The sequence below is a fragment of the Phyllostomus discolor genome, chromosome 14, assembly GCF_004126475.2.
Source record: "Phyllostomus discolor isolate MPI-MPIP mPhyDis1 chromosome 14, mPhyDis1.pri.v3, whole genome shotgun sequence".
In the NCBI taxonomy this organism is placed as follows: domain Eukaryota; kingdom Metazoa; phylum Chordata; class Mammalia; order Chiroptera; family Phyllostomidae; genus Phyllostomus; species Phyllostomus discolor.
In genome coordinates this window covers 27,402,302-27,416,339 of record NC_040916.2, presented here as the reverse complement: position 1 = coordinate 27,416,339, position 14,038 = coordinate 27,402,302, and the positions used below count along the sequence as shown (strand labels likewise).

At 60.2% G+C, this 14,038-nt stretch overlaps 1 protein-coding gene and 1 long non-coding RNA gene across 2 annotated transcripts; one reads left to right on the top strand and one right to left on the bottom strand.

Moving 5' to 3' along the window:
* Window positions 1-58: 58 nt before the first annotated feature.
* On the top strand, window positions 59-1,087 carry LOC118498194. Its single transcript, XR_004900717.1, has 2 exons — window positions 59-586; window positions 727-1,087. It is a non-coding gene; the product is annotated as an uncharacterized LOC118498194 (long non-coding RNA).
* A 3,816-nt stretch (window positions 1,088-4,903) lies between these two features.
* Window positions 4,904-13,478, bottom strand: ADAMTS4 (ADAM metallopeptidase with thrombospondin type 1 motif 4). Its single transcript, XM_028503392.2, has 9 exons — window positions 12,495-13,478; window positions 11,120-11,443; window positions 10,786-10,918; window positions 10,071-10,241; window positions 9,103-9,389; window positions 8,832-9,018; window positions 8,471-8,646; window positions 6,931-7,106; window positions 4,904-6,484 (listed from the first exon to the last, which is right to left on the bottom strand). Exons 1-9 carry the CDS (start codon window positions 13,098-13,100, stop codon window positions 6,055-6,057), a joined length of 2,490 nt encoding a protein of 829 aa, XP_028359193.1. The 5' UTR covers window positions 13,101-13,478; the 3' UTR covers window positions 4,904-6,054.
* Between the last annotated feature and the right edge of the window lie 560 nt (window positions 13,479-14,038).

The window sequence follows — 14,038 nt, the reverse complement described above, 5'->3', positions numbered from 1 at the left end:
CTGGAGCCCGCCGCCGGGGTCCCCACGCTGCGCGGGGTCTGTTTTCCAACCCTCGGGCTTGCAAAACGGCGGCCGGACGCGGCTGTCCTGGCTCAGGCCCGGCACGGAGTGAGAGGCCGGCGTGCCGGGGGCGCCCCGGCACCCTGGTGCCACTTAGCGGCAGCGCCGATCCTTGCTCGGGGCGCCAGCTCGCCGAGCGTTCTGGCGCGCACCTCTGCACCCTCACGGTATCCCGCAGGCCTCGGGAGAGAAACCCGTTGTTAACGAAGGAAGGAAACTGAGTGTGGGCCGGGGCCTGTGCGTGCTTTAACGTGTGGCGTGGAAGTGGGCGCTCCATTAATATGCAGTATGTTTAGTGGCCCCCACTGCCTCGCTGGCATCTTGTTTGGGAGGAGCAGATGCTCACACTGGGGACACGCCTCGGCGCGCTCGCCGTCGGAGAAACTGCAGCTCATTCACGGTGGAGCTGGCAGAAAGGTTTCCCAGGAGAAGTGGTCGCTGGCGGGGAGCCTGAGGGACGTGTCCACAGCACATCCAGCTGCTTGGTGAGACTGTTTCCATGGAGCTGTTTTACCGCTCTGCGCGGGTAACTCATTAACACGCAAATTCCGTCCCGGCTGATCGAGGGTCAGATAACCCTGTACTACCCACGTTGCAGGAAAAGAAGGTTTTGCCTTCAGTTTCATATTCATTTCTGTATTCCTGATCTATAAATGTGTCCTTTAGATTTCCTTTGAACCAGTTGTAACATCTTCCTATCCCTTCATGAGTTAACTCCTTCCTATTCCTTCATGAGTCAGAATCTTTAACGTGTTCATTTTTACATGTTCATTGACAAAAGCTTGACCGAACTTTAGACAGGCTTGGGTCTCCCACTGGTGTGAGCGCTCTCTCTCTCTCGCTCTCTCGCTCTCTCGCTCTCGCTCTCTTTTTCTTTGATTGTCTTTAGAGAAAGAAGAAGGGAAGTGAGAGAGAGAACTCTGAACTTTTCTTTCTTTTTTGGAACACTGGGTATTGCCTAGCTGTGTTTCAGGTTTGTAAGCCTGAATACCCTTAAATAAATTTGCATCATTTATTTCAAGCCAAAGCCTCCTGACTCTATTTGAGGTTGTTCGATACAAGATACCTTTAAGAACTTTTAGCAGGGGATTGACCAGCTGTGCCAAGTCAGGAAGCTAGAGGACTTCTTTTTCTTTTTTTAAAATACTCACCCGAAGATGTGTTCATTGATTTTTAGAGAGAGGAAGGAGGAGAGAGATAAACATCGATCAGTTGCCTTCCATACACACCCCGACTGAGGTTTGAACCCACAACCTAGGTATGTGTCCTATCAGGAATCAAAACGGCAACTGTTATGGGATGGTGCTCCAACCAGCTGAGCCACCCTGCCAGGGTAAGATGACTTGGATTTCTAATGCGGATCACCGGATGGATGGTGGTACCATTTAATGAAAAACAACTTAGAGTAGGCACATTTGGGGAAAATGGTGGAGGTGACCAGTTAAATTTTAGACACAGTGAATTGAGGCACCTGTGGAGGCTCAAAATCAGAAAATCCTGGACTGGCCTGCAACAACAGCTTTGAAGCCCAGGGCTGTGTGATGTTGAGCAATATACTTGTCATTTTACAGATAAACCTCATCTAAGGGGTTTTGTAATAATTAGAACTATGGAAAAGTGCTGGCAGACAGCAGATATTCAGTACAATTGAGTTTTCAGCACAAAATTGATGCTGAGTAGAAACCCTGGCTTTTAAGGAGCTCCCTGTGCAGTGGAAAGGGTAGAAATGTGGTTCTCAGTGGCGTTGTTCCTATAAAGCTGACTTTCATCTTTAATCCCCATCTCTGCCTCTGGTCTTCCAACAACTGCCCTGCACCCTGTTTCCAGGAAATTACATCTCCACTCCACTCCACCCTGGCCAAACCCAGGACTTCATCATCACCTGGAACTGCTACATTCCTGAAAACTTAAATTCTAATATGCTGGTTTTCATCACAACTTCCTGCCTTTCTACATTCTGAATCAATCCTGGGCCCCTAGTGGTCCAATCAGGACAGATGACAACTCGGTAAAAGAAATCCAGCCTTGAAAAAAACAAAACCAAAACAAACAAACACTAATTTAAAGTCATTTAAGTTTCTATTTAGTTTCTCCAGGAAACATCAGAGGCCAGGAGAGGAAGTGGAACAGGGGAACAAGTCAATGCATGTTGAAATATCTTTAGAATTCTTTCTCCCCCACTCAACATATCCCACCTCAATGGTGGCTTCTCCTGAAACAGTCCTGTCCGGCCCTGCTCAGATCCTTATGGTGCCACCCTGCGGCTTCAAGGCCGCTTTCTCTTTCCGTCAGTGAGGTTTGGCATATCTGAAAAGAACCCAGGAGCTGAGCCAGGAGAAATGCTGTCTTCCTCCAGCACCATCCTGCTCACCAAAGAACCCCTGCAGCTCACTGCATACTCTGGCAGGGGAGGAGGCCCCTCGCCAGGAACACTTCCCTGTCCCTTGTCCCCTGTCCGTGCTGTCACAGCACCCACCGAAACTCTGGAATCTTGGTCTTACCTGACTCAGCTACCAGGCTACGAACTCTCTGAGGACAGGGACCATGTCTTCTCTTTCATCACCCCCTGACTAGAACCCAGACCAGCAACTGCCTTTGGGCACACATTGTACAAAATAGCCCCTTGTTGATCCAACCCCAGCAGTTCACTGGTGTAATTATTCTCTCAAGCTAATGCAGGAGTGGGAAGGGACAGGCAACAGGAGATTTGAGGGGAAAGGAATCAGCAGGGACACTTACTAGCAGCCAGACACAGCTGAGAATTCTCATCATGTTCTTAGGTTCTGACCTATACATAAGGAAGGCAATAGGACACCCATTTTACAGATAAGGACGCTGAGGGTCCCATCAAAGCTTGAGTTCTGTCCGACTCCCAAATCGGCACCCTTCCCGGATGCTGTGACAGCCTGTAACCCAGTGGTTTATCCCCATAAATAAAATTTAAAATTAGATTGCTAAGTACGTTTTCCTCAGACTCGTTTCCAGGCCAAAATTCTCATCTTTTCAGCCTCGCGATGCTTATTTGCATGGACATTATCCAGAGAATGTGCTGTGTCTCTATGGTGTTGGACGTGTGTGTGTGTGTGTGTGTGTGTGTGTCAGGGGTGCTTGTGAGGTTTTACAACCAAAGGCTAGTGTGAGAGACGCCTTAAACCTACTTCCTGCCCTCCCTTCCCTTCCTAAGGCTACCGGAGGCCCCCAGGCCTATCCCCATATAAGGTCCTGTCGAGGGAAGTTGTTCCATTGTTGGGCCTCCCTCCCCTCCCCCACTCGTTCGGAGCATTTTTAGAACTGGTGGTTTCCCCCGGCTGTCAGCGAGCGGGCGAGGCCGCGCCGGTGGCTTTGGCTTCCGCCCAGCAACCATCAGTAGAAAACGTATGCGATTGGCTCAGAAGCATCCTCTGAACCAATGAAGTGTTGAGACGTTGAATTCTAGTTTCTTAAAACCACAAGCCCTGGCCAATGAGGCACTACTGGTTGTGTCATTTACTGTCAATCTGGTGTTTAAGAAAACAAAATCCTGTAATGCTATCCGGAGATTAAGAAAGGGGGCTGGGATGGAGTGGGCGTGTAAATGAGTGGCCCCGCCCACAGCTCCCCCAGAAATCCACCCCCACCCCCACCACCGAGGTGGTGGTTGGACACGTGCCCAGATTCCTCTGCTGTAACCACAGAAACAGAGAATCTCAGGGTTGAAAGCAGGCCGGTCTCCGAGTTGCTGCCTCACGCTCACGCACGCACAACACTCGCCTTTCCACGGGACGGTTGTGCGCACTCTGCGGAGCTTCTTCAGGGACAGAGCACGTTCCCCGGCTCCTCCCCTTCCCTCTCCTCTAAAACCACGCTGGTACTCCAGCACCTCCGTTTTTGGCTCTCCTGCTCTGGTGCGGATTCTCCTCCCGCTCACATTATCGGCGCTCTAATTTTGCTAACTAGAGGACACCACTCAAGATCACTCTGGCCTTGGCCCACAGCAGGCAAAGCCAGGGCCCAGCACAGCCAGCGCCCCGTGTACAGGAAGGAAGACAGGGGGCAGCCCCATTCCCACGGGGCCTAAGGAATATGCACGGGGCTGTGGAAGGGCCGTCCCCACTCAGGGAGTGCAGCGCACTCAGCCTCCATGCCCTCCACAGCCTGCCTGGGCCCCACTCCCGGCTCCCTACCCCCAGCTGCCATGGCCAAGTGAGGCCTCCCTGGTGTCCTGTCCTCCCCTGTGTCACCTCCCCTCAGGGTCTCCTCCCTCACCTCCACAGCCAGTCCCTCCCCACACCTCCGGAAGTCCAGCTACTGCCACTCAAGACTCCAAATTCTTGCGGCGTTCACCTGCCACCCTCTCCCAGCCTGCTCCCTTCATGACACACGCAGGACTGCTCAAGCTTCTTCTTTAAAAGTAAAAAAAACCCTCACCCAGGGAGACATTTATTAGTTTTAGAGAGAGAGGAAGGGAGAGAGAGACAGAGGGAAACATGGCTGTGGGGATCGGCCCCCGACCTTTTGGTGTACAGGACGGCGCTCCAGCCAATGGAGCCACCGGCCGGGGTTCAAGCTCTTTACAGGGGTCACATGCTCGGAAGCAGCCACGTCCCTTGTAGCTCACTGCCCTTCGAGTGGCCTGCCCCTGCTGGCCGCCTGGCTCCCCCTCTGCCCTTTCTCCCCCTTCTTTTCGCCCCCCTGGCTGTCCTACACCGAACCACACTGCGTTCGTACTGAACTCCATTCTGAGTTTATGTCAAAGGCAGGGCTTACACTGGTCCATCTGGGGACGCTGTCATTAGGGGCTCACAGAGGTAACCGCTCACATGGGGACAGTCTTCACCCTTTTGAAAATGCTGTGACGTCTGTCTCCAGGGACCCCCTCTGGGAGCCGGTCCTGTTAGCCCCCTCGTACACCTGAGCAAGCCGAGGCTCCGCGTCAGTGCGGTGCCCAGCGCCACCCGCTGGCACGATGAGCCCCAACTCCAAGTCAGACCCCGGCCCCGCCCCGGCTCCAAAGTGCTCTCTACCCCAGCATTTCCTCCAGACCCCCGAGTCACGCTCATTCCCAAGCGCTTGTTTGTGTCCATGTCCAAGTAAGTGGTTCTTGTGACCTCGCAGCTTCATGTCCTCCTCAACTGCACTGGAGTCGAGTGTTTATTTTGTCTCGTGGGGCTGCGAACCCCTGGGTCAGGGACAGAGTCATCCTTTCTCTCACAGTCACTCCGAATCAAGGGCCCCGCCAACCAGAGGAAGGGAGCCAGGGGGTCAGGGCAGGCTCCGCCAACATGGTGGGGACCGAGAGGGGGTGACAGTCACTGGGCATTATGCTCCTCGCTGGTTCACACCCCTTCACCCCCCAACACACCTCCGAGGGCGGTGTCGTTACTGGCAGTTGAGGAGACTGACACAGAGCCCAGATGCAGCTGCCTCTCCCTCCGAAAGGGGCACGTACATGGCAGAGCTCAATTTACATTTAAAACATGTGATGATCCCTTATTCTGCAAAGACCTGTCGCACCCTCGAATCTGCTTTCCCCGGAGGTACGTCTCCGCGAGAGGAGACCGGGCAGGAAACGCCTCACACACAAGCACACACACACGCGCGCACACACTCCCTCGCGCACACACACACACAGGTCACTCAAGGTCATTGCCTGCACCCTGGGTTCCTGGCCAGAGGGCCATGAGGGGTAGGGGTCAGTTTCCCCAGGATCCTTTCCTTGGGGCTAAATAAAACGGAATAAATACTAAATAAATACAACAGACCACACTGCTTTCCCCTCCCTCCTGCGACCAGCAGGGCCAAGGGGCCAGTTCAGACAGGAGACTGTCTCCCAGCCCCTTCTATCCACTGTCCCGCCACCAGGGCAGGCCCACTGGGCAGGGGCAGGGCCAGCCTGCGCATCGTGTTGTGGGACTCGCCCCTCCCCACCATGTCCAGCGTGGGGCCCCATGAAGTCCCATTCTCCCAGCTGAGTCCAGGCCCCGGTGCCCAGAAAGGGCAGCCGGGACGGTGAGGCTATTTCCTGCCGGCCCAGGGGCGCCGCCGGAGAGCCTCCAGGATCTGTGCCTTGCGGTGCAGCCAGTCCTGGGGAGCTGGGCGTGGCGGCGAGGGGGTTGGTGGCCGGGGCACAAAGAAGCTGTACCGGACCCGTGCGTCCTGGGGGTCGCCAGCCACCAGGACCTGCAGTGTCAAGGGCTGGACCAGTGGCCCGTAGCCTGCCAGCGTCTCAGAGGCCGCCTTGGCCCCGCTGTAGCGCAGGCTGACGGCCCCAGGCAGCGCCACATCGGTGGCGGAGGGCGTCAGCGTGTATTCACCGTTGAGGGCGTAGGAGCCGTCGTGGAGCTTCAGCGCCAGGTAGAGGCTCCGGACACCGGGGCCGCCCTGCTGCCGCACCAGGATATGGGTGGCCCCCGCCGGTATAGTGACCACATTGTTGTATCCGTACCTGTGTGGAAGGGGCCCGGGTGAGTTCAGCGACCTCCTGAATGCCCTCAGCCTTGCGAGCTTCGTGGGAGCGTGTGTGGCAGTGTGTGTACATACATGTGTGAGTGTGCACAGGTCAGGTGTGTGTGGAGGGCCGTATTCCCAGACCTATGTGAGGTGTCCAGCCTGCGTCTCAGCTACCTGCGGATGTGCCTCCGCCCTCGGACATGACACCTGCTGTCCTCTCGCCGAGGTGCCCTTCTGAGCCTGACCTAGCTGGTGGCTATCCGGCTCCCACTGCTGCTCCGGGAGAGCCTGCTGCACAGGTGGGGGTGCCACTGTCATGTGCACTTGGGACCGTCTCTGCCACTAGACCGAGAGGAGGGGCAGTGCTGCCTTCACCCCATATCCCCCAGGCCCAGAATAGTGTCCGGGAAGGTAGGAGGAGGAAATCAATGGCGGACGAACCTGAACTTTCTGAAGGAGCCAGACTGCTTGCTGCATCCAGAACCATCCCCACCGCACACCATGCACTTGTCAAACTTCTTCTTGGAGCCGATGACTCGGTCACAGCCAGCGTGGATGCAGCGGCCCTGGACGCAGACTGAGGAGCTGTCCGGGGAACAGGGGGTCCCATCTGCCACCTGAGGGGAAGAGGAGGAGGGATGAAAAGGGCTCCTCCCACATCCAGAGGGGCCGGTAACTGAGCAAGACACATATCCCATAGGGGAAGTGGGGGCACTGTGGATGGAGTGGGGGGAGCCAGAGGCCCCCTAAGGCAAGATCATCAGTGGACAATGAGAAGGATAAAAGCCACACCTTTGAGTGGATTGAGTGTGGGCTGCGAACCAAAGTGTCACAGGTTCAATTCCCAGTCAGGGCACATGCCTGGGTTGCAGGCCACGGCCCCCAGCAACCGCACACTGATGTTTCTCTCTATCTCTCTCTCTTTCTCCCTCCCTTCCCTCTCTAAAAATAAAAATAAATGAAATCTCAAAAAAAAAAAAGCCACCACCTTCAGAGCACTGTCTCTGGGTCAGGCATGGTGTTAAGTGCTTTCTAGACACGTGCACATAAATCTCACACCCCCAACCTGAGGGTTCCAGAGCGGGAGCCTGAGGTTCTAGAAGATCAGGAACTTGTCTGAAGGTGACACAGCCGGAAGGCAGGCAGAGGGCCAACACGGGAAACCCTCTGGGGCCTGAGTCCCACCCCCAGCCTTCAACCGGCCAGCACTGGCCCAGACAGACACTAGGGGGCAGCCTCCCTGCAGGAATTCTCTCTCTCCCCAGCCCGCGGGTGGAGGGAGCCAGCCCACCGCCGGCGTTTCTCTCCCTCCTTCCGCCTCGGCCCTTTGGTCCTCTGACAGCGAGGGGGCAGAGGGAGGTCGCTGTGTCCTGGAGGCCTGCCTGGTGAGGGGCTGGCTGTCCTGAGCTGCTGAGGCACCCCCGTGATTTGGCAAGGGGCCCGTGCAGAGGGGGTCAGACAGAGACTTGCCCGGAGGGCCACCCGTTCGAATTCTCACAGCCCCGAGCGTGGGAGAGAGGAGGAGAAACGGGGGCGGGGGGGCGGCAACAAACCAGCACTGCCTGATGGGCCACTTATGCAGCCTCTGGGCTTTGTTTGACAAGTGCTCACAGAAGGCAGGCCCCATGGACCTCTCTCTGGGCTGGCCCGGCATGGCCACAGGGCTGCCAGCAACAGAGGACTGGTCAGTTGTTAAAGCATCATCCCCACATGCCAATGTTGCAGGTTCGATCCCCAGTGAGGGCCCATACAAGCATCAACCAATGAATCCATAAATCAGTGGAACGACAAGTCAATGTTTCTCTCTCTCCCTCCTCCCTCGCTCTAAAATCAGTCAATGAGAGAAAGAAAGAAAGAAAGAAAGAAAGAAAGAAAGAAAGAAAGAAAGGAGAAAGAAAAGAAAGAAAGGAAGGAAGGAAGACAGCCAAGGGACCACTGGGACGGGGGGAGCCCAGTCCTGCCCGGGCGTCCTTGGCCTCACCCGTGGCTCCAGCACGTAGTAGTAGCCCAGAGCCCGGGCCTGGCAGGTGAGTTTGCACTGGTCCCGGGGCGCCACCCCCGCGTAGCGAGGGACCCAGTCCATGGGCCCCGGGAAGCCCTTGAAGAGGTCGGTGCGGTGGTTGTAGGCAGCACACTGCTCTTCACGGAAGGTCAGAGCTGTAAGGGGTCAAGGGCGTGGTCAGGCCACTCGCCCCTCATGCCACCCCACCAGCCCTGCCCCTGCCCCTCGGACCTCCACCCAGCTGGCCCCTCTCCCCTCCAGACTGCCAGGGGAGGGCCCTGCAGGGCAAAACCACTGCCCTCCACCGCTGGGACAGGGCTCCGGCCGCTGCCAGCCTCACCTGAGCCGGCCGGGCAGTCCTGGGTGCTGCAGGAGCGAAAGCGGGTGCGGCGGCCCTCGCAGTACTTGCCGCCGTTCCGGGGAACGGGCCGCGTGCAGTCTCGGGAGGAGAACTGGACACCGCCCCCGCAGCTTCGAGAGCAGTCGCCCCATGGCCCCCAGGGGCCCCAGCCACCAGCCTGCGGGACCTACGGGAGGACAGAGTGGCAGGGCGGTAAGCATGGCCCCTCCTGGGCCCCGGGCCCTCCGCCACACCCCTGCCCGGGCCTCACCTGGAAGTCCCGGAGCTGGTCCAGGTGGAGGCAGCGGCCACCCATGCAGGCCTGGGAGGGCCCACACGGGGTGCCGTCTGCCCAAGGCGAGTGCTTGGTCTGGCACATGGCGTGGCCGTTGAGATGGCCGGAGCACCAGAGGGCAGCACAGGGCGGTGGCAGCTGTGGACAGTGGTGGGAGTCCGGCCCGAAGGTCAGCTGGCACTGGCGGTCAGCGTCATAGTCTTTGCCGGGGAAAGTCGCAGGCAGGTGCAGGGGAGCCTCTGGCTTGTCTAAGAGACAGTGTCCTGGGAGGGGCCGGGGGTGGGGTCAGAGGGGCCCAGGCGGCCCTCGAGGGGGCCCTCTGAGGGCTTGGGCTCCCTGGGGCCCCATGGATCCTAGGACCCCAATCCTAGGCCTGCAGGAAGCTTTCAGTAGCAGCTGCGGTTTACTGGACACTTGTTACGTGATGAGTATCGGCCAGCAGCTCGCCCAACGCCCACAAGGCAGTGACCACTATCACGCCCGTCACGGACCAGCCCCACAGGCCGGGGACGCCCAGGCGTGCAGCCACACTCGTCTGAAGAACAGAATCAGGAGGGCACAGCGTGCCCGTCCTCCTGCCTGCTCCGACCTAGGACGGAGCTGCTGAGTCTGCGTCTCTCGGACAGCCTGGCCTGCGGGCTGATGGGGGGCGGGGATGTCACCCTGCTGGGCCGGCACACTTCCAGTGACAGGGCAGCTGCCTCCAGGGCCGGTGGTGGACGGCTGCGGCCCTCAGGAGGTCCGTGCTAACTGTACTGAGCCGAAGCCTGCCTCCCCCGCTGCGCTGTTGAATCTGGCAGGAAGTGGGAACCACACAAAGACAGCAGCATGTCTCACCCACCCCACACTGCAGGGCAGGCAGCCGGGCCCCTGAGCGTCGGGGCAGGAACGGCTCTGTCCAGCCCAGGAAAGGGGAGTGCCCGTGCCGGCCGACGCCTGCCTACCGTGGCCGTTGTCCAGGAAGTCCGTGATGAAGCGGGCACTGCAGGGGGACCAGGGCTCCTCGGGGTCCACGTGGGCCATCACGGGAGCCATGACGTGGCGGGAGGTGCTCCCGGGCCCGTTCACGCCGGCACAGGGCTTGGAGTTGTCGTGGAGCATGTTGAAGACGTGGCCTGTGACAGCAGAGGCCTGCTGGAGTCCCGAGTCCCCGCCCTGTGCCCGCCGGGGGCTGCGGGGCCCCCTGAACCTGGTACCACTGTGCATGGCCCCACCCCCCCACCCCCCCACCCCCGGTGCTCTGAGGTCTCCTCAGGGTGTAGCCCCACCAGAGTGCCGCCTCCCCTCCGGCCAGCAGGCACCCGGGGCCCCTCCTGGCCCACTTTCCTTGTAGCCAACATTCCCAGCCCTGAATCCACCCGTTCCAGCCCTGACTCTCCGTGCGTGCCATCCCCTCCACACGCACACACTGCCCACACAGACACACACTCACACACACTCACACACACTCACACACAGAGCTGCAGCAGCTTTCCACACACCATCCCACTTAACGGGAAAACCTAAGGCCTTGTCCACGCCCAGAGCAGAGGATCTGGCCCTGGGCCTAGGCCTGCAGGGGAGGGGGAGATACCTCGAGACCCCCCATCTGCACCCCAGGGCGCTCCCTGTCTCCTCCCTGCCCCCGCCCCCTCCCACTCGCCCCCCACGCCCCCTTACCCAGCTCGTGGGCGGCGGTGAACGCCGACTGCAGCCCGTCGTCCTCCACGACGGCGCAGCTCCGGGCCGGGTCACACACGGTGCCCACGTCCGCCATGCCCAGGGTGTCGCAGGTGGAGACCCCGCACAGGTCCTGCGGAGGGGGGCCGCAGGAGGGGCATGAGGAACCGAGGCACCAGGCCCACCGTACGGGACCAGGTTAGCAGGGGCTCCCGCACTGTCCGGGTGCAGACAGGCGCCCCTCGCACGCCTGTGGGACGTGGCCTCCGTCTCGCCCCACGCAGCGGAGCCTCCCAGAACCCGCGGGGCCTGGGCTGCTGCGTGCGGGTCTCACCTGACGGGTGAACAGAATGGCTGTGTCGAAGTGGGCTGGGTCGGAGTCCTCCCGGGGGTTGAGGCCTCGCTGCCAGGCGCAGAAGCTGTGCAGGGTCTGGGCGGCGTTGGGCCCCACCTGCGGCCCTTCCTGGCCGGGCCCCAGGATCACCAGCCGGGTCACCACCAAGCTGACGGGGTTGCGGATGCTCGGGTGCCGGAAGGCCTTGGCCGCGGCCGCCAGGACCGTGAGCAGGTAGCGCTTCAGCCCTGTACCGTGGAACGCTGCCATCTTGTCGTCCGCCACCACCAGGGTCTCCACGAACCTACTCAGGGAAGCGAAGCGCTGCGGAGGAAGAGAGGGGGGTCCTGAAGCAGCCTCCGGCCCCTTGGGAGGTCTCTCTGCTGCCACGCCTCCCGGGCCTGGAACTCAGCAGAGCCGGCTGGGCAGAGCCTGCCCCATCCACCAGATTCCTGATCCCCAATCCCCAATCCCCGGGCTTTTGTGATGACCCTGAGAAACCAGCTGTGGGTGCAGAGAGGGAGAGGAGAGGCGAGGGGGTCAGCCATGCCCCAGGCCCACCGGGGCCCCAGAGGTGAAAAGCCACTGGGCTGCCTCCTCTGGGGGGGGGGCTTTGGGCCCCCCAGGCCTGGCTGTGGCTGGGGGTTTGGGCTGACGTGTCTGCCCTGTGTGGTTACAGGAACAATTCAGTCAGCATCTAGGGCTGGGGCCAGATCTCAGCGTGGTGGGTGTGGGGGGAGCGTCTGGTCTGGATTAAAGCTCGGGGTGGGGGGGGGGGGGGGGGGGGGGGGGGAGGCGGGAGACTTGGGATGGGAGGGAAGGAGGGACGGAGCCTCAGTCAGCCTTGCAGTCCGGCCAGTGTGGACGGGGCGTGGGATGCCTTTCCTCCCGTCCACCCCTGTCCTAGGGTGCAGTTAGCCAGGACACTTTGGAAAGTGGCATCAGAAGCCAGAAGGCAATCCCTTGGGCTGCAAAGCTCACTCCTTCAGCTGGTGTGGGGGGGCGGGGCGGGGGTGAAAATCAAATTTGGGGCACAGAAAAGAGCCAAGGCCAAGGGACTGCGAGGAGAGCCCTGTCCCTGGGGGTGGTGGTCACTGGATGACAGGTGGGGCTGGGTGGGGAGGGGTCAATCCCGGCACAGGGTCTCTGGCCGCCTCTGCGGACCCTGCTGGGGATCAGGGTCTGGCCAGCAGGAGGGTCAGGGCAGGGAGAAGCCAGCCTCTTCCCAAGAAAGGCTCACGGGAAGAGGAAAGGCAGGCCGAAGGAGGGGAGAAGCAGAATGACCAGAAGTGGAAGTGGGTGGAGAGGGGACACAGAGGTCAGTGGGACAGACATGGCGGGAAGCAGCTGCAGGACAGACTCCGGGGCATCCTACCTTGGCTCTTCGGGGGGTGGGCCTGGGGTTCTCAGGAGGGGCCTTGACGTTGCACATGGGGCCCTGGCCGCTGGCAGGACTCTTCCGGCGTAGGATGTGAGCCCCAGGTCCCCCGGCGGAGTTAGGGGTGCCCCCCTCCAGGGGCTGGAGGTGGAGTTCAGTCCCCCGATACTGCAGCACGCCCAACAGGGCTCCCCTGTCCCAGTGCAGAGATGCCACGGACTCCGGATCTCTGTTGACGGTGCCGGTGAGGTAGGTGCCTGGCTCCGCCCCGCCCAGCAGCTCGGGCGCCTGGCCCAGGTACTGCACCGTCAGCCCTTCGACCTGCACGCCGGGGTCTTGCTCCAGCTCCAGCAGCAGCGTCTCCCCGAAGGCGGGCAGGCGGTACCACAGCCTGGCGGGGACTCCCGGGCCAGGCGGGACGCTGCCGTTGAGCTTCTCTGGAAACACGATCTCTTCTTCCCAGGGGAGGAGGCTGGCCAGCGGGGCGGGGGGCAGGAGGGAGGTCAGCAGCAGCCACGGGAGCAGCAGCAGAGCACTGGGGCGGGCTCCCCACACACAGCAGCCAGCCCAGCCCCTCCCGGGACGCGAGCCTGTCCGGGGCATGGCACACGGTGCTGCAGCTGGGAGGGACCCCGTCCGTCACCCTTCACACCCTGGCTTTGTGGAAAGTGCCCCTTGCAGCCTGCGCTTGGACCAGGGCCAGGGCCGCAGGGCTGGGGACCCTTAGGGAGATGGAGAGAACTTGCCCCTTGGCTGGGGAGAGGTGCCTGGTGGCCGAGCTCCTGCCGACCCTTCTGTCCTGGGTCTTTGTCTTCCCCGGCCTCTGCCTCCCACAGTTCCTCTGGCCCCTGTCTGTGCACCCCCAGACGCTGGCTGCACCTCTGGGCCTTTGTCTCTGTCTCTCTCCTGCCCTCTCTCCCGTCTCTGTGTCTGTGGGTCTCCCCGAGGGTCCTTCCCAGGCTCGCCCCACCAGCTCTTTTAAGCACCCCCAGCCTCTGCGATTGGCTGAGCTGCAAGCCATTCAGCTCTCTTGGTAGGACTCAGATGGGTGTCTCATTCTTCAAAAAACTAGTTTTTGTTTTCCTTAAAAAAAAAAAAAAAGGGATTTGCCCCGGGGGAGGGGGACCCCGAGCAGCCAGTTGCAGCCAGATGGAGGATGGGTCACAGGCGCCGGGCCAGCTGATGACATCGCCTTTTCCCAAAACCGACGGCGCTCAGCTTCTCTTTCCCTATTTGGTGGACAGACCCCAAGAGGGAAGTCTGGGAAACGGCAGTCGACACACACAGAAAGGACCAGGTCCCAGGAGGACTCTGGCTCCCACTGACTATGCTGGCCTGGCCTCCCTTTTCTCAGGGGTCCTGCAGGCCCCTGGAGGCGGGTTTCCAGGGTAGGGAGCCCGGAGGACCAAGGGGCAGGGGAGGGAACAGTTAAGGAAGCGTCAGGAGCTGATCAAAGGGAGAGGTGGCTTGACATGGCCCAGCCAGGGTCAAGCAGGGGGATGGGGCTGAGAACACAGTGATTAGGAAATTTACTGCCTTGC

What these genes read in the sequence shown, in the direction of transcription:
- ADAMTS4 (XM_028503392.2), bottom strand. Translation starts at nt 13,100, where the DNA reads ATGCCCCGGACAGGCTCGCGTCCCGGGAGGGGCTGGGCTGGCTGCTGT. An exon ending in CACCGCCGCCCACGAGCTGG is followed by an intron (nt 10,242 to 10,785) that starts GTAAGGGGGCGT and finishes CTGCTGTCACAG; the next exon opens with GCCACGTCTTCAACATGCTC. An exon ending in GGCTCCTTCAGAAAGTTCAG is followed by an intron (nt 6,485 to 6,930) that starts GTTCGTCCGCCA and finishes CCTTCCACACAG; the next exon opens with GTACGGATACAACAATGTGG.